Source organism: Cavia porcellus, unplaced genomic scaffold (genome assembly GCF_034190915.1).
Source record: "Cavia porcellus strain 051 isolate PalLab524CR breed Dunkin Hartley unplaced genomic scaffold, mCavPor4.1 scaffold_29, whole genome shotgun sequence".
NCBI classification, from domain to species: domain Eukaryota; kingdom Metazoa; phylum Chordata; class Mammalia; order Rodentia; family Caviidae; genus Cavia; species Cavia porcellus.
In genome coordinates, this window is record NW_026947512.1 from 48,816,634 (window position 1) to 48,836,400 (window position 19,767).

The 19,767-nt window shown below is 50.4% G+C and overlaps 1 protein-coding gene across 8 annotated transcripts in view; it reads right to left on the bottom strand.

Annotated features, from left to right (window-relative positions):
- Positions 1-19,767, bottom strand: part of Ank1 (ankyrin 1) — a 175,156-nt gene that overhangs the window by 57,652 nt on the left and 97,737 nt on the right. For all 8 annotated transcript variants that reach the window (XR_010044467.1, XM_063239904.1, XM_063239903.1 and 5 more), the window contains exons 2-3: positions 19,398-19,499; positions 1,149-1,247 (exon numbers count right to left, since the gene is read on the bottom strand). Coding sequence is in view for 7 of the 8 variants with exons in the window: in XM_063239904.1 (XP_063095974.1) it covers positions 1,149-1,247; positions 19,398-19,499 (201 nt within the window). In the remaining variant the exon portion in view is untranslated. The remainder of the gene's footprint in view (positions 1-1,148; positions 1,248-19,397; positions 19,500-19,767) is intronic.

The window sequence follows — 19,767 nt, forward strand, 5'->3', positions numbered from 1 at the left end:
AATCCAAGAGGGGAATTTGTAGAGTAAAAGAGCTGAAGCAGAGTTTCCACAGCTCTTGGAGAGGTGCCAGGGAAGCATGGCCGTGGGCCTCAAGAGCCTGTCAGATGGTACCTGCTTGCAGCCAGGTACAAGATAGCATCGAGCAAATGATCACCGTGGCATCTCTCCCCCCACAGATTGGACAGGAAACAGGGTTAGGAAAACATCCACAGCCAGGAAGAGTAGCTTGGTTTAGTTCATTTTACCAACGAATGCAAGCGAGATCCTTTCACATTGGGAAAATGACATGAAAATTACAGAATTTACCTCAAGAGATGATTCTACCTTCATAATATTTTGGTAGTTCACTTCCTACCCATAAATTATATCTATTCCCCGCATACTGCTCTTCTGTGTTCTCTCCTTGTGAGGCAGCAAAATACTTGCTGCGAGGAGCTGACATTGAGGCTGTATGAGACCCCGTGTGCCGAATCCCAGACGGGAAATAAGAGGCGGGGGGACTTGAGTGCACACGCAGGAGGAGCAGGGGCAGAAGGAAAAGGACAGTCCGGAGCTTGTGCTCGAAAATGGAGACGATTTTTTGTTGTTGTTTAATGATCAGTTTTGCTTCTTAAATCTAGCCTGTACCTGTTTAATAAACAAGTTTAAGAAATAAAACTTTTCCTGGACTTTCTTGTACAGGCCTCAGTAACAAGTGACCAATATTACCGGTTCCTCCCTATATGCCTGTGTGCACTGTATACATCACTGTGCTGTGACTGAATATTACACTCCTGGTGTTAAACGAGGAAACTGAGGCAAGGCTGCAGGTCAGTGGCAGCGGAGCACCTCAGCTGGATCTGAACCTGAGGCTTCTGACTCCCTGTATGAATCAGCAGCCTGCGGAAAAGGGTCGGAAACTTGGAGTTGGGGTCTGGGAAGGAGAAAAGTAGAGGGCCCCTGACTTTCTGCAAGTAGGGTCCTGTATGTCAGGTGGCATCAGGGACTCGGAAAACTGGGAAATGACTGGAAGGACAAGACAAACTCAGATCTCTGTTTGGGTTTTTCTCCCAAAGGCTGGCTCCCGGGCCAGTGTTTGGGATAACATGAAAGGGTCCCACAGCTTGGAATTCTCAGTGCAAAGAGCCCCCATTTTCCATGAGACATACCTTGGTTGTTGTTTCTAAAATGATCTCCTTGTGCAGAAGTTCAACCACCATCTTCACGTGGCCTTCCTTGGAGGCCAGATGCAAGCCGTTCAGCCCATTCTGCAAAGACATAGGTAGCTTAGTGAGCTGTGCACCCTGCCTGCCCGAGAGGCTAGGAGCAGGACGGCGCTGGAGTGCTGGGCTGTGGTCTTCAGGGTGGTGGCAGTCTTCTCGCTCCCGGAGCGCAGTGCTCCAGCCTCCCTGAGCACCTATGGTGTAGGTAGGGGTATGCGGGCCAGGACAGCAGAGACAGAAAGCATGATCACAAGATCACATTCCCTGGATATTAGTGACGTGGGGAAGCACTCCCAAAACCAGCAGAGGGAACTCTTGGTTCAGATCCTGGATAGACAGTCTTTGGGCTTGCTGTGGTTTGGAAGTGGCCCCTAAGACCCACATGGGAACAGCCTTTAAGAGTCCATTTGCAGGGGCTGGGGATTTAACTCAGTGGCATAAGCGCCTGCCTTGCAAGCTTGAGGTTGTGAGTTCAATCCCTGGTACAAAAAAAAAAAAAAAAAAAAAAAGTCAATTTGCAGGAAGTTAGGTCCCTAGAGGCCTTTGAGAGGGATACTGGGGTGCAGGTGTCTTGCCTTTAGTCTCCCCTCTCTTTTTCTTGTTTTCAAGAGTGGAACCACTCTCCCCATAATGTACTGTGTCAATCACCACTGGCCCAAAGTAATAGGGCCAAGAGACCAGGGACTGAAACCTCTGAAACCATGAGCCAAAATAACCGTTTTCTCTTGCTGATTTTTTTCCTCAGGTATTTTGTCACAGTGATGGAAGGTGCACTAACATAAACATTGCCACGTAATAGAAATGAGTGGTAAAGCTTCAGGGCACAGGTCAGTTTTTACAGCAATGACCAGGAAAAGCAAACATGACTCCATTGCCTCTTCGACATCTGCAGAACTTGACATAATTTAGCAAGATGACGAATGTGCCAAACAAATGGGAGTAAGTACTCCCACCCAGCCAGCGATACAATTTCCTCCTTAGAAAAATCAGCATAAAAATTATTCCTTTGCAAACTTGCCATTTCAGATGTGACCAAAGAAGCTTCCCTGTAGCTATGCTGTAGCAAAAACAAAAGAAAACAAAACACATTTTTCATGCCCAACCATCCGCCCACAAAAGTAGGCACTTCCCTAACCAACCAAAGCTCCAGTCAACCTGAGAACTGTCTGTGCTGCCTGGAAAGCACCCAGCTCAGGATGCATTGTTGCACTGGTGCTTCTGACCCTCCACCTCAAGGTCCCAAAACTTTCCAGCAAAACGTGACATGTGAGAACGAACATGACTCAGCAGATGTGACTCAGAGCATAGGTCATTTGCTTACACAGTGGAAGGAGGCTCGGCTCTCACGCGCACGAGATCTGGTTTGAAGTCAGTAAGCCACCTCTGTCCCCAGCCTCTTGGGTTGTTCCTCCCTCATCCTGCCCCAACAGTTCTCTTCCCTCCCCTCTCCATCTCCTGTTTTGATCAGGTTGGTTCCAGCACCTTCCTTTCCAGGGAAACCACTGAGCCACTGCAAGCCGTGCCCAATAAAAATGACCACACGGGGTGGCTGCCCACAGACTGGCACAAGGGTCCCTGGCTCTCCTGCCCCACCGTGGTTCCTGAAAGTCCCACTCTCCTTGGGTCTAGGCATCATTTTCAGAAAATTCCTATTACATGCAAATAAGCATCCTCCCTGAAAGCAGTCAAGTATTACCATCCCATCACTGAATAGTCTTGTTGCTTCACCATAATGAGCAAAGGAAAGCGCCCTGGAGTGAGGACTTGGGGAGGAAAGCATTCAGAACTCCACCGAGAAGCTTAGCAGGGTGGCGGACAGGTGCAGGGCAGGGAGCCAGGGCTGCACAGGAGCTGCTGCACGCTGTCAGACCAGGCCAAACCCGCACCTTGAGAAGTCCATGAGTAGAGCTGCCAACTCCGCCACAAGCACAGCCAGCTCTAGCAGCACATGTGTGTGTGTGTGGGGGGGGGTGTTTGCATCGCATCTGTGTGTGTGCACATGTACGTTTATGTGTGCGAGCAGGTGTACATTTGCGTCACCGAGATACCTGACAATAGCCATTAGATTCCCTCCTGGTCTGTACACCATTCATCACAGGACCCAAGCTGTGTGCATTCTTCACACCTCAGGATGAATGAGTCTATCAGACCAAAGCTAGGTCACAGCCAGTTTTAATAACAAAGGCAGAAAGCAGGCTTGAAGGCAGCAGCTGCCTGTTCTAGTAGGAGGCTGGGGCAGGTGGAGGAGCATCAGCAGACACAACCCATTCCTCTCAACTCAGTCACAAAACATGAATTCAGGCAAGAGCAGTGTGCCCAGTGAGGCTCTGCAGAAGCCCTGAGGTATCCCACCCTGTCCACACCTCTTCCAGGACCTGCTCCCCTCCAGGGCACTGCCGTCCCTACTGGCTGGCACACAGCACCCACACTGCCCTTCTCAAGAAGATTTCAGAGGTTCTGGGCATGATAGCCACTTGGGGATGTTGTAGGAAGTAGTGGTAGTGACAGCAGCTGCTTCGTGTGTTCACTGCAGAGGTCGACTCCAGTAGGGGCATTGCCAGGTGGCTCTGGTGCCAGCTGCAGGACTCAGTGCCTGCTCAGGGGCATGGTCACCACCATGGCACCAATCAATGCTGAAGGCCTCAAGCAGGGAGCTGGCAAACCTGGCAGGTAATACTGAGTGCTCACTGCTAGTGCTGGGTGGCTCATGTCGGCTCTTTGGGGACAGTGTCCAGAGCTCAATCTGGAGGGATCTAAATATTTTGTGCGACCAGACAATGCTACATTGAAAAGGACCCTGAGATCTGCTGCAGACTGGGCAATGACAAGCTCAAGTCACACGGCTGTTCTAGGGCACAAGGCACACCCCACAGACCCAGCCTCTTCCCGGGAGAGAAGGGCCAGGGCGTGCACCCCAGGAGCTAGTTCACTTTTCATCAGACGACGAAAACACGCTTTCCCCTTTTCATTACCACGAAGCTGAGAGCAAACAGTCTCAGTATTCTGCTGGGCGGATCTGGTTGTAGGTTGTATTTGAGCACTAGGATGTTCCTAGCTGCCCCTTGGTTGTCCTCCCTGGTCAGAAGGTGCCACTCTTTAATAAGAGGTGGCTGATCTGAGTGGGTCTGCAGCTCTCGGTTTGACTCAGCTTCCAGCCCAAGTCCTGCTCAATGCTCTCTTTTGTCCTTATGACGCTCTCATTGTCTTGCTTTATTCAGCTTATTTCTGTCCAGTGAAATCTCCCCAGCTTACCTCCCCATCTGTGATCATGGTGACCTGCATGCAGTGTCTGCATGTGAGCCACTGAGCAGGCACAGAGAGGCTCAGCCGAGGAGGCTGTGGGGGACGGTCCAGAACCACACGTGTAACAGAAGGGCAGCAATCCTGGCTCCACCTCAGAGCTGACACTGCCGCCCAGGGCCGGCAGCTACTCCTCCACACGTGAACACACAGTTGCTGAGACCCTGCCAGGCCCGGCAGTGCCCCACAGATGAATGAAAAGCAAACTCTTCCCTTGGAGACCTCAGTAAGGGAAGAGGAAGCAGATATGTTCAAAGTAAAAGCAAATCATTAAAAAGAAAATGCCCAAATGGCATAAATAAGACTAGAAGTAGACAGGGGAGAAAGAACTGCTCTTTTCAGGGCCTTGAGAGCTTCGCAGAGGGCTTTCAAGGCTGTGTGGCATCAAGGTCACAGGTTCATCAACAAAAGTGAAACGAGAAGCTTGTAGAGTGGAGTTTGAAATCCACGCGGGAACACTGTGGCCACTGCACCCGAGCCCCTGTGGAGCCCTGGCTCCTGGCCTCCTGGGCGCTGTGACCGGAAGCAAATTTCTGGCCCACAGACATAAGATGCTTGGACCACTGACTTCTTGAAAGCATACTAGTTCAGACAAGAGGCCACTTCTGTTCCACGAATAAACACTGAACTTAAAAATTTTCTTTCTCTTTAAACCATTTTTAATTGCTCAAATGCAAAGGGGAAGGAGAGGTGCAAATCATGTGAACTACTTTCCTTTGCTGTGATGTGAACAGAGATGAACTGTAATTTCCCACCCCTTCAGAATCAGGAACTGTATGTTTTATCTCAGTTAAATCAAGCGGGAGCCAGTTGCCAAAAGTAAAAGGCAGGCTGCTGAACCTCGCCTTTGCCCAGCAGTTCCATCCAACCCTCTCAGCCCCCTCTCCGGCTGCCTCGTGGCAGACAGGCTGCTGAGTGGCTTAGGAGAGGGATACACTGCGTGCTTCTCCACTCGAATAACAGGGCATAGACGAGAAGCAGAAACGAAGTGGAGAAATATGAGAAGAAGCTTGCACTACCGTAGAGGCTGGAGAGAAGCACATACTACCTGTGGCTATTTTTTCAGCCACATGGCTTTCCCTGGAGGGAAGCCAGCCTGCTGGAGTCCTGTCCCACCCCCTTCCTCCCAGGACTCCACCTCACGTGTGTCTGCCCCAGAGTCTCACTCTGGTCTAGTTTTTCTTTACTCCTTCTTCTCTTTTGTTTTAATCTGAATAATTTCTCTGGATTTATCCTTTTAAATTCTCTCCTGAGCTCTCTGCAGTCTGCGGCCTGTCAGAGAAACTGTTCATCACTGAGAAAAAGTTTTTATTTCTAGAATTTTATTTTATTTGAGTTTTTCTTGGAATTCCCTCTCTTGGCTGAAATTCTCCATCAGCTCATGTGTGTGATCCACTTTCCCCTGCAGGCCCTGTAACACAGTGACAGCAAACCTTTCAGAGCTTTCAAGAGCACAAATTTATGTAAGTTTGCCACCACTGCTTGAACATCTTGGTCACAGTCTGTTCCAGCATCTCACTCAGCTTTGTGTCCGTTTCTGCTGATTGCTTTGTCTCTTGCAGGGGTTTGGTTCCTTATACTGTGTGCATTATAAGTTAGAACAGAACGTCAGACACCATGCGGAAAGCAGACGAGAGGTTGAGGTAAGTGGGATTATGTCACAGCATGCAAAGGAGGCTGAGTTACCCAGCTGGGAGCTGAACTGGGCTTCTTAGTGTACCCTGGCCTCCACTTCCTCAGAAGCAGGCTGCTGTGGCCCCGAACTTTGCATGGGAGCCCAGGTACCAAACCCTTCTCGGTGCTCCTGATTACCCTCAGCTTTCCTCAGTTTCCCCAGTTCTTGCTCCTCTCCACATCATTCTAGGCTGGGGGCAGTAGATGTATCTTGCTAGCCCAAGCAGACTTTGGGCACGTGGACCTCAAAGGCAGGACTTTAAAAATAATATCTTTGATACTGGAGATAGAACCCAGAACCTCATCCATGCTAGGCAGGTTGGGCATGATAGCATATGCCTGGATTTCTAACACTGAGCAGCTGAGGCAGGAGGATTGCACTCCACCAAGCCTGAGCATTTAGTGAGAACCTAGCTCAAAATAAAATTAAAACAAAAACCCAAACTCACCTTTCTAAGCATTCCTTCCCTTCATTCCTACGGCAGCCAGGTCTGCCTTATGTTTGGGGCTCCTGAGTGGGGATTTCTTGCTTGGCCTCCGCCACCTGTGTAGAATCTGGAGACTTAGCTCCCGGCCCTGCCCCCTAGTACTGCTGATCAGCAAAGGCCCTTCGGCCTGGAGAATTCTGGTGCCCACTGCAGGTAGAGGCAGTCGATCTCTACTCCTCCCTGGAGAGCAGATGTCTAGCTGTCCTGTGGGGCTGGAGGGAGGAGGGAAGCTTTGGCTTCCCAGGAGGGAGGCTCTGGGGTCGTCCCTGTGCCATATAAGCCCCCAGCCTGCCTGGGACGGGCTCAAGAGAATGATGCCTTTATGGGTTACCCAACTTCGGGTGGCTGCAGGCTCCCGGAGCCTCTGCACCCCGCGTCTCCCCTGCTAAGCCCAGAGGGCCACTTGGCTCTGCACACACTTGAACACTAGGTTCTGCAGCAGCAGACAACCCTTTAGGCCCCTTTTGGAAAAAAATATGCATGCTAAGTATGCACACCTGGAGTTTTTCGTCTGCTTTTGCTCTCTTTTGGCAAAAATGTCAGTTTAGGGGATTCTTATACGAAGCAATCTGTACGGCAGGAGTGAGGAGAGATCTCTGCCAGGTTGTGTTGCTTGTAACATTTTTAAGAAGAGAAAAAAAGCACCACGCTGTCTTAGTGATTTAATCTGAAGCATTTTCTTGAACCAACAGTGAGGAATTTCACTGACAAATATATGTAATTTCAGACATTTGTTCTCAGTAAATCATTCCTCTGTTTAGCTCCTCTGATTTCCCAATTATACTAATTGATTTCCAAATCTATCAATACAGTAGACACATCACAGGAAGCATAGCTCCTACCCTGTACCCTGTCGGAGAAGAGGAAGGCTTCAAAGAGCAGGAAGGCCTTGGTGTCCTCAGGTTCCTGCCTCACTGAAAGTCCCAAAGAGGCCCCAGAGGCAGGTGCGCACGTTCCCAGAAGGCCACACAACCCTTCGCTTCTGGTTAACAGCCACTTATGTCACCGGCCTCCAACTGTGTCCTCTGCCAGGCACCTCATGGCCCACCTGAAGCCCTGCCATGTCTGCAAAGGCATTATTTCAATACCCAATTCTGTTTCTTTGAGTCACACAGTGGCTGACCTGCTCATACAACATCCACTCATCCACACCTATTGTCCTGCTATTGGTGTTGCTCATTAGATAGCTGCTTGTCACGTAGCCAGGCACAGAGACACAGCCATGGTCAGGGAAGGCCCGTGGGGAAGGTGGGGCCAGGAATCCTGGGAAGAACAAGTCCAACAGAGAAGCCAAGATGAGTGAGGACCCCGGTGTGGCTGAGAGGTGGGGAAGAAGAGCACCCAGATAATTTCTTTTTTTTTTTTTTTTTTTTTTTTGAGACAAGGTCTCACTATGTCGTTTAGGCTAGTCTTGAACTCACTATGCAGCCCAAACTGACCTCCAATTTATAGCAACCCTCTTGCTTCAGCCTCCCAAATGCTGGGGTTACAGGTATGTGCCCCCTCACCTGGCTGGATCACTTTTCTTAATGTATCACTCTGCTCTAACCCTGCAGTCAGCCAGACTTGATGGCACATGTCTGTAATCCCAGCACTGGGGAGGCTGAGGCAGGAAGATTGTCATGAGTTCAAGGCCAGCCTGAACTGTACGGCAAGACCACCTACCCCTCAAAAAAGAACAAAACAAATAACTCTGCAGCGAGTAAAGAAGTGTCCAGGAAGATGTTACCCATGATAAGGACAAGGATGTTTGATTATACACCTACACAGATGGTTGATTATACATCCAAACCTCTATATTTAACATCCCACTTTCCTGTTCTCATCGGATTCCCTGTTGAGAGCCAGAAGCAACTGAGCATACTGAGTGAGAGCTGTCTGGTGTTTACCAACCCTCCTCCCCAGCATGACTCAGTGAAACTAGGTGCAAGCTGGCGCACTGTGCTGGAAAGTAAGGAAACACCCAAAGGTGCCAAGGGCATAGCAAAAAAGTGGCTGCACCCAAAGCTTCTGCTGCCAAGGTTCACTTTTAGTTGTGAAGTTCTGAGAGCAGTAAGCTGGAACAGGAATGTGGGAGTCCAAATGGACCAAAACAGATAATGAAAATACAAATCAATGGGGGAATGGGAAAGCTTATTTTAATAGAATAAATGTAGGACACATGTGGCAAGGGCGCACCATCCTTTGGACCTCTCAGAGCAGCAGTGGACACAGGCAGAGCTTACCAGCAGATGCCAACACAGGCAACCACAGTCTGACGAGGGCAGACACTGACACTGTGTCAGAGTATTTTCCTTCCGTGCCAGGATACTAATCATCGACAAGGGAAACATTCTATGACTTCACTGAAACATACGGTGACCTCAACTCTACTGGTGACAGAGGGGAACCCAACGGGGTAGGAAGGAAGCATAGTTTCTATGGTTTCCCAACAAAAATGCCCTCTCCTAGTCCAGCCACCAGGAAACACAGCCAGACCCAGCTCAGAGTCACAGCACAGGGGCAATGCACTGAAAACCAGACGACAGGTCAAGGCTGGGGAGCCAGCCAGGGCTTCAGACAGAGGAGGCTTAGCCCCTCCCTGAGGCAAAACACATTCCTAGAAAGAATTCTGAAACACAAAGGGGAGAGTGCACAAGGTGGTGATGGGGTGTGTGGAGAGACAGAGGGGGAAAGAGAGGGAAGGAGGGGGAGAACAGGGAGAGGGAGAGCAAGCAAGAGGGAGGGATGGCAGTGGAGAGCCCGGTAGAGTCTGTAAACCAGATGGCCCCGTGACACGGGAGTGGACGGAAGTGTGGGGAAAAGTGTCCTTGTAAATTTTAAAATTTATAAACAGACAGTATAGTAAGAGAAGGAAATGAGGTCCAGCCCACGTGGGCTCAGCTAGTCTTGAGATCCCAATGCCAGCTCCAACTTATTAGGTAGACATAACTCAGGCAGAAAGTGAATCTTGTGCTAACTTGCTTCAAGGACAGACTGGCTCAGTCTAAGACAGTGATTGATTCTTCTGCTCACCTAAGCCCTGACCTTAAGAAACTCCCTGTAGCCCAGAACAAGTCTACCTGACCACATCTGATCTAGTCTATGTTGTAAAACAACTTGCTATCAACACTTTGTACTTCCCACCTAAAACATATGTAGGTGTCTGTTTAACACCAAGACAGGGCTGGTGATTTGGAGCTCAGTCTCCCCCAGCCTGCTAGCATAATAAAGAGTTGCCTTCCAACTCCTCAGAGCCTGCATGTCTCCCATTGGATTTGGTCCCGGTGTTTCCACAACATCCTGACTTTTGGTGGGGCTCACGGGAAGGTCTAGGAGTGACAGGGAATTATGGCACATATGTTGGATGGATGAATGCACAGGTAGATGGGCACGAAGAGTACACAGATTGAAATGGTCACAGAGAACTCGGGGAAGGGAGATATGAAGTCTCTGTACTTTTCGTGCAACTTTTCCATGGTTTGAGACTACTAACATTTTTAGAAAATACAATAGAGAGGGAGGCATGTCATGAGGAGTTGGAAAGGCAGCTGCAGAGCAGTGGGGGATTCAGGGCTCTGGCCTCACGGTGCAAAATGGATGGCCAGGATGAAGGTGTGACTACACTCCTCCATCCTACTGACAGGGCTCATGAGCAGGGACCTGATCCGAGTGCTAATATTATTGCAGGGTGTACATAATTGAATTAAGAAAGCAGCCATCAGCCCCCTACGGACACTGCAGCAGGGGATGCTCTCCTGGGGAATAAGCCACGCGCGTGAGAGGCAGGCTAACACACCTGCAGCTCTTTCTACTCCAGACAGTCAGGGCTCCCCAGAGTGGGTGGGAGAGGTCTGCAAAACATATACGATCCTGTAATCCAATGAATCAGAAGCCAGACAGAGCTAAAGCAACTGCCACAGCCCTGGCAGAAAATCACCCTTGTCTCTTTTACCCACCTGAGTCCTTCTCAGAGACAGGCAGACAGCATAAGAGAGGCCCTGAGGGAACTCAGAGAGAGGCAGCACAGATGGGAAGGAAAAAGCCGCACTAAGCATTTCTCCTTTGCTTTATTAAAATCTAAATTTAGTTCTTTACCCAGGTAGCTCTTACAATTCATGGTTTACCAGATCCGAGGAGGAAAAACACTCTAATCTTTTTCATTATCTTTTTTTAAAAGGTGCCCACTCCGATGGCAGAGCTGCATCAGCAGACAAGCAGCTCGGTCACCTCTCCTCCGCCCTCCGCATGTACAACGCTTGCTGGGCGTCTGCGTCCTGTAATCCTCTGGCTCAGCTGCAGGCCCCTGGGAGTGGAGGAGAAGTGCGAGGCCAAGCGAATTCGAGAATGGGGCTCAGAAACGCAGCTCGGCAGCTAAGAATATCTCCTGTGGACTAGAAAGATTCCACATCCGAGACCTCAGTATTCCTTAGGGGGAAAAAAAAGAAGACCAAAAGAACCAGATCTTACAAAGAAGGGCAGGTGGGTAGGCACCGAGGCCTCCCAACTGTCCCCTCTGTCACCTCCCAGGACCTCAGTCACGTCACTTTAAGATGACAGAGCTGCACTGACCTGGCTTTTCCTAATTGTACACGCCAGGAATCAAACAATACAACAGCTTTCAGAAAACATTTCAGGTATGTGTTCTGCATTTCCATAAAAAGTGTGACGAGATTCACACCAAACCATGAACAATAATGGGGAGTGGTGAGCTTGGGGCTGGAGGAAGCTCTCACACTTTATCTACTCCTGTAAAATTTGTATTTTAAGCAAAAACCATGTATAAGTTTTATTGTTATTTACAACTTAAACCATTAAAATCAGAGGGATGCTCTTACAAAGTAAGGAAAATGTGGCTATGGATGAATTTACCATCAAATTAAACCATTTCAGGCCAATTCACAGCCGCAGCCCATCACTGCCAGCATTTACTCTAAGGACCACACAGGTCAGTCCTGCTTGGCAGATCAAGGGTCGTTTTCCCCGACTCTCCCTCCCTCTCTTTGCCACTCTACTCCCTATATCCAGCCCCCCTAAAGTGAATGGCACTTTCTGGGCCAGCTCTATGGAACTCAAGGTAACTTTTCCAAGCCCAATCATATACAGTTGCCTTTCTTTGCTCCTGCAACTGTCTGCCCTGGATTGCTTGGTTCTGTGTTCTCCTTGGGATCAGCTCTTGGCCTGGAGCATTTTCCACAAGAGTCTGCAGAACTGAAGGAGCACAATCGGAAAGAACCTCCCTGTCTTTCTTTGTTGATCTCTCTTTCCCCAGCACATCTGGTCTTCACAGCCGTAAATCCAACAGAGGGGTGGAGAGGGCGTGACTCCGCGCTGTATGCTCCCGAGGGCACCTGATGATGCTCTTACCCTTTTCTGGTCCTTACAACTCGAGACATGCAACTGCAAGTGGACACCTTTATGTTAACTCTTCCTCTACTACCAAGCAAGAGGACATGCGGACAGCCCAGGTGCAGATGGTCCTGAGGGAACAGGGTCTCTGCTGAGCTTCTCCCTCATCTGTGGGATGCGGGGCAGTACAGCGACTTGAAGTGTTGGGCTCTGCTTCAGAAAGGCCCTACCCCTGGGGGCTTTGCTAGCCAAGCATCAGCGACCCTCCATTTTAGGAAGGCAAAATAAACATTCAAAATAAACATTCAAAACAACCATGCTGGGGAAGTGGACACATCACAGAACTGAGTTGTTCTGGTGTGTGACAAGGAGTTGTTTACTTTACAGGTGTCAAGTGGTTTTTATAATTAGCAAGATAAGCATCACATAGTTTAGTTCCTGCCCAGATAGAAAAGAAATTTATCACTTAAATAATTCGGGGGATGGATACTTCCAGTCCCACTGTTTTCACTCACACCTTTCCTAGTGGGTGCCAGGCTCCAGGAATGGGACACTGGACTACTTGTCTTAGGTAACCACTGACCATGTGGGGCTGCACGGTCTCTCTCCATCATTGTTCCCCAGTTGCACCCAGGCACAAGTCTGGGACACAGGTGGAATTATGGAGCTCTATGGCTTAATGCCATTTTCATGTTTGTCAAGAGCTCCTGAGAGAAATGACAGGAAAGTCACTGTCTATACAGTTAGCCTGGTCCAGATTTTGCCCCCCTAGTTGACTGTCCACCACTCTGGCTCTTTTTACTTTACGTACCTGGCTCACAGAGCTGCCCGTGCCAGGCCCTTCACCGCTGTGGCCTCTATGGAGTCCACTCCCGTGCCCTTCACTTGCTGCTTTCTGATACTGTACCTACAGGCTCAGGCTTCCTGCAAAACTGTTCTCCTCTCACCAGCACACAAGCTATCATCCCCGGTCCAGAACAACAGGACAGCTGGTATGGAGACTTGTTCACCCATGATGGGCAGGTGCCTGTCGTGTCCCAGCAGCTCAGCCAACACATGTGGCAGGCAGTAAACTGTTGCCTGTGCTGCTTCTGTGAGCTGCTGCTGACAGCACTGAGCCTGCAGCCTGTTATCCACCTGCTGGACTTTTTTCCTACCATTGCACACTCTGAGAGTCAAGTGTGGGTTTATTTAACTCCAATAGTCCTTGTCATTTGTAAGCACTCCGCCCATGTTTGTGGAATAAACAAATGACTCAGAAACATCATGTAGGTCTTCCCATATCCTCTCACCAAATCTGAAGTGACACACTTGTATGATTTGCAGAGGTAACTTCCTTTAGACTTCAGTTTCCCAAGCTATAAAATGAGACTGAATGCCATGACCTCTTCCGAGTCCTAAGTCCCACCACTACCACTTAGGTGATGTTTCTCATGATCACTTGACCCCAAAAAAGCCTGGTCAAAAGATTTGGTGTTTGGCTGCTGTGGGCAAGACTGTTTTGGAGCAAAAATCACTCCATTTATTTGAAAGGACCAAAACTACACACCAGGTAAACAAGGGCCCAGCCATGATGGGGCTTCCTGACACACATGGAAGAGGAGGACACACCCATGGAACTGGCGGGAACTTGCAAGCTCTTGCTGACAGTCTGTCAGCATCAGAAATCGCTTATGCCTCTGAGACTATTCGACAGTCAAACTCCTAGATCTTGCAGCAAATACTACCCCATGCTTGCCTGGCAGGACTCGGGCCAGCATCTGAGCCAGGGCTACCATAGGACAGGAGCCAAGGATTCATGACTGCATGAGGCTCTCCACAGTGACTGCTGAGTTCAGCTTCTGTGCATGGCCTCTGTGCATGTTTCTGTTCCACTACAGACTGCCTTGATGGGTGCTTGCTAAATTAAGGCAGGATCCTGATGGAAGCCCTGAATAAAAGCACATCTTTTCTCTTTGGAGCAATACATTCAGTGGAAAAAAGACCAATGAATAAGCAAAGACAAAAATGCACCATCATTCAGGCAGTAATAAGTGCACAGATAAAAATGAGACATGTGAGGGGCGGGGGTGCCAGGATGTCCTGGAAGCCCTCCAGCTATGCTCACTGTGACAGGGCCTCTTTCTGGTGGAAACTTTCTCCTGAGGTCTCCTTTCTTTCCTCTTGGGCAGGCCAAGTGAGGCAGAGTTAGTTAGCAGTAAAGAAAAAGAACAGAAAGCTGAACTAGGAAAGTTTCCTTCCTGCTGCCAGCTCAGATCTGTGGGCACCTCTCAACCTGGCAGTCTCTGGCAGGTCTGCAGTGCCCGTGTGTGTCCTCTCCTGGCTGACCAGTGGATGCGTAAGTCAGTTGCCTCTCCCTGAAAATATTGTTTTAATTACCACAGTTGCCAAAGAAAGGGTGATATGATAGACATAAATACTTCTAAAAACTGAATACACAGAGCACAAGCAGGCATGTGAGAAACGATATAGGCACTCATTGAAAATAAGTATCAGGACGCCCACTGGGTGGCACACCCTAGGCTGGGCATTGCAGGATGCTGCTCCCCTCAGCCATGCCATGTGGCAGGACCCATCTGAGCCCGGAGAGAGCCTTAGACACTGTGGAAGCTTGAGCCCACCCGTTTGTCACTTCGTGGTCACTGCAGGCCAAAAGAAGCACAGTCTTGAGCTCAGGTAGACCTCTGCTGAGGCCACCATGCCTCAGTGATGACACTCAAACAGAGGGGGACACAGCCTCTGGCTCCCCACCCTTCTTAGTCAAAGCCATCATAGCTCTACTTCCCGGGCATCTGCCTGCTTCTCGGCTCCCTGCCTCCAGCCCCGAGCCCGGGTCTGCCCTGCAGCAACACCACCACAGCCTGGTAGGCTGGGTAGAAGCCTAAGGCCAATCGCACATCTCTTACAGAACAGAAGTCTCCGTCTAGTGGCTTCCCACTGGGGCAAAATCTGAGTCTCCACCTCAGCCCCTGACACTCCATGATGGGCCCTGGCTGTCCTCCTTGCCACTCCCTAACCCAGCTCCAGCTGCACGTTCTTCCCTGCTTTCCAAACATACCAGCTGACTCCTGTCCCAGGCTTTAACACATGATTTCCCCCCTTCCAGGAATACCACTACCCAAAACCGTAGTGTTCTCTCTCCTTCTTCTCCTGGGTCTCTCAAAACTCATCCCCTAAAGAGCCCACGTGGAACAGAGCCTTTCTCTTCGCCTCCTCCTTTCTCCTTCAGCGTTTCGCATCAGCTGACATGATATTGCTGTCTGTTTTCTTGGTTAGCAGCCGTCTCCTTTACCAGGACACAAATGCCATGGGCACTACTGCCTCTTCTGTTGAGCTTGTGCCTTGCCTGGAATAGAACCTGGCACGCAGTAGGTGTTTAATAAACACACGTGGGATAGCCTGCCGAGTTGTGGATGGGATTATATTCTACGTGCTTCTCCTCCTTGTCTGCATCAGCTGGTGCCAGCTCTAAGCTTCCTCAAGCGCTCAGCAATCCCAAATGTCTGCTTTTGGGTTCAGGCTACGACTTGCTCTCCAGGCTCTAACACATCACTGAGCTCTCGACGCTCTCTCAGCAGCTCTCCACGCTTTCCCTGCCAGATCTCCACCCATTGTGCAGTGGTACACTTCCCAGCATCCCTTGTCCTGTTGGATGGTGCTGCCAGCCACGCCCCAGGAAGTCCTGACCCCGAGATGCAGTCATCACAGGCTGTGGGCTCGCTCCTGTTCCACAACTCAACTCCATGTCACACAACCTGCCACAATCTGCCACCTCTGCCACCTGCACTCTGTACAGCACAAGCTGGAAGGCACATCTCTGAGCACGGTGCTCCTGTGCTGGAACCTGCATTCTGCTTTCCTTTGCTGTCCAGATAAAAATCAGAATCTTCGCGCAGTTTCTGTAAGCAAGGCGGGGGCTCTGACCAGGACACTCCAGTACAGTTGCACAGGTGTTGATTGCTGAAATTCCTTTGTTCCTGTGGGCCAGCAGCCTCAAGCTCTTAGGTAGCCCTCATACCCACTGCCCTGGCCATTCTGTCTTGTCTCCTGATCCCTTCCCCTTTGTTGGCAACCCCAGGGCTAATACGGGGTGCAGCAGGTGATGTTGGGACTCCTGAGGGGCACTCTCCCAGCTGCTCGGTGCTGTGTTCTTCTCTGACTTTGCACCCCATGTCCCTCTTGCCCTCTGCGTGTGACCCACTCTGGTCTTCCCCAAACTCCTGCCTGGGGGATGCAGCACAGGCTGCTCTTGTGGCTGGAATGTTCTTCCCTCCTTCATCTCCTTTATCCCAGCTCAGTACTCTTGCTCACAGAAGTCTTCTCCAGCTTCTAACTCTAGGTCAGTTCTCTTATCTACTCTCAGAATATCATAGACCATTCTTTTGTGAGACCTAACGTAGTTTTGGAATTGCATCTGTGTAAATATTTGATCATCAGCTCTCGCAGTCAGCAAACTACAGTTGATAGGGGCTAAGGACTATGACTTATTCTGCTCATCCACTCTGCAGCCCCATACAACACATCCCTGCAAAGACGTGCTAGAAGACACAGGATGTAGGGGCCTAATGCTCAATGAGCTCCAAAAATTAAAAGAATCAGGCATTCCCATAAGCATCCTGACGTATATACGTGCACATGTGACACAGACAACAATTCCTTCCTTTCTATAACAGAGTAGTGATGATGACATAAAAATTAATAGATAGGATAGATTCAAAAAGGAAATGGCCCCTAATATGCAGACGTCTCCTGCAGCATCCAAGGCTTCTTCTTGCACGCTGCTTAGAGTACCCGCTTTCCGTGATGGTGAGCAGCACACGTTCTTCCCAGATGCACTATCTTAGAAGTGTGTTCCTGACAGCGGAATGGCTATCTGTCACAGTCCTCAGCTCCTGAGACTCAAGCTCAAAGCAAATGCTTAAGCCAGGCCCCCAGGACAAGAGCTGTTTTTAGCTTCTCAAAACAATAATGCATCTTTTCCAAAGGAGAAGCTCTGCTGCCATTACAAGGCAGCCTGTGACCATGATAAAAAAGCAACATTGTTCCAGGGGTACCAATGTGCTTAATGAGTGCAGGAGCAAGGCCACTCCAGCCACTCCTCTGGCCCATCCTCTCCCGCTGAAGCAGAAACCAACCTGCCCTGTGCAACCAGAGCGAGCTGAGGCGATGCTGACCCAATCCTTCCCAGAAAGAGCCTGGCCCTGGCTACCAATGACTGAGAGCCGGGACACAGGCCAGCAGGCCTGGCTGCAGCCAAGGGCTTGTGCTGTGGAGGATTCTCCTTTATTTTCCTCTGCCATTCACTTTCCTGCTTGCAACCGAGCCTTTCTGGAAGAAAGATGCTGGTGCCAGCTAGGACTGCAGTCACAGCGCAGGGCAGGGTCCCCTCCACCTCCCTGTGACTCCTCAGGCGCTGAGCCCGTTGGAAATGGTGGTGATAAAGTGCAAACACTGCCGTAGTGCCTCTGCTCTCCCACAGGGAGCCAGGGAGTTGCTCTCGGCTGAGGAGGTGGAGAAATGAGGCAGTGACCCCACCTAGAGACCAATCAGACTGGAGCTGTTCCCCGGAAGTCATCAAAATCATCCAATTTCACCAGAAAAAGAGCCCTGACTCAAGCCTCACAAACATTCAGTTGTCTTCGCCTCAGCTAAATGGATCCCTCTAAGCCAAGCCCTTGGGAGGTCCTGCAGTGGAGTCTCCCTCCAGGAGCTGCACTGCGAAAAAGCCCATTGGAGCTGCCAGCCACGGCAGAGACAGAGCACCGAGAACCCGGCCCCAAGCCCTAGGGAGGCCCCAAGAGACAGCAGGTCTCATACCACAGGGACAGGCAGAACAGTGCACCTACAGCCTGCAGAGCTGCACATGGGTGTGTGCAGTTTGCGTGGCCCGAGCCTGCATTCAGTACCACCACTCTGTCCCCCACTTCCTACTTCCACAGCCTCCCACTAAGGCTGAGATTCATTGTCTGCACCCAGCAGCCTTCTGAAGACTGGCCCTCTGTACCATCACAAGGGCTCAGGTCAATGTCTGCAGGTCTGCAGATGCCTGTCTGCTGGCATTTCTGGGCTGGGAGGGAAGGAGGGAGCAGGGCCTGTGGTCTCCAGTCAGTTCTCACCCCTGAGCTGCACCCATGTGCCAGGCCCTCTGGCTTTCAGCCACAGGCTTAGCATCACACCACACCACGCTGATCTCTGGAGGGGACACCACCCCACCACCCTGAGTCCAAATGGAAAATTGAACTCTCTTGCAGGGCCACGGCAGGTGTGGACAGAGGTATAGGGGTGAGGGAAGGGGCACGCTGTCCACAGCAAGCCTGGCCTCTGCTCAGCAGGCACTTGTCCCTGCGGTCTGTGGCAGACCACCAACCTCTACCACACCAGTGAACCACAAGGACTGTGGGTCGGGAACAGAGCCCATCCCAAAGGGGCAAATGCTCTAGGATTCCGTAGTAGTCCTACGGCCCTAGGCAGACACATTCCTGGAGACTGGGAGCAGAAGGGTGGCTGAAGGGAGGGTGGGGGGCTGTTGGTTAATGAGGACAGAGCTTTGGTTTGGCAAGATCAGGAGCACTGTGGAGAAGGACACCATTCTGATGACAGCAGGGATGTGTCAGCACTACCTACCAAACTACACTGACAAGCCACTATGATGGCACAAGCTTTTACCACAGTGGAAAACAACCTTTAAATGGTCAACACAGTTTGAAAAGAGTGACAACTGATTCTAAATTAGAAACTGAATTAGCACATATAGCTTAACAACTTAACTGGCTGGCAAACAAAAAACCAAAATGAATTTCCAGTACACATACCTGTTCCTCTAGGGCCTGGTTTTTTCCCTATCCAGTTGGTTCCTAGATCATGAACCCCAAACCCGACTGTCTGAGCTCCAAATCATTCTGAGAACACTCCATTTCCTCTTCAGCTCTTCTGAGACCAAGCTCCTATCTTTGAGCTCAGAAGCCCTCATGAAAAGCCTGCAAGCCATTTTGAACTAAGGCCTCCTCTGTCATCATCTGACACAGGGTCATCAGTCTCCTGTCTGCTCCTCAGCCTGGCTGAGAATGCATAAAGGCTGCTAGTGGACAAGGGAAATTATCTTTCTTGGCATGGCCTCCTTCAAAGGCCCTTCTTTCTGCCACCTTCCAAGACCACATCTAAGGGAAGAGGCTAAAAGGAACCTAAGTGTGGTCTCCCCCACCCTACCAGGCAGCAGCCTTTCTCTGCTCTGGACCTGGGGCCAGAGATGGAGCACAAGCCTGGGGACCACAGGCAGGATTCCCTGGGAAGTTCTGAGGCCTGGGGGGAGGGGGGGAAGTAGACAGAGCGACTTTCAAAGTTCTCAGGAAAGGGCACCAGGCAAGAGCTGCTCTTCAAGAAAATGGCCTGTCCCTGTCCCACTTACCTGGTTACAGGTGTTAATATCTACCCCATTCCGCAGGTGATCCAAAGCTTTGTCCAAGTTACCTGATCGCGCTGCCTTCAGAAAGCTGGTAGCAGCATCAGCCTGTAGGAAAAACAGCAAACTATGAGCGTCCCTGCATCAGGCTGACCTCGGGGGCCCCACAGATCTCACCCCTTACCCGTTAGGGTGCTCTGTCACCAGAGTGTCCCCTGGTGTGGTGGGGTTGCCCTTGGGGCCCCCAGGTGGACTGTTCTGGGCCCAGGAGCCTGGGCCTCCCTCCCACTGAGTATTTTATAGGCCTACATTCTGGGGACTGCTTCCTGGGTCCCTGCCTTCTGGAGCCATTCCATTCCAAGAGCCAGTGCTCAGC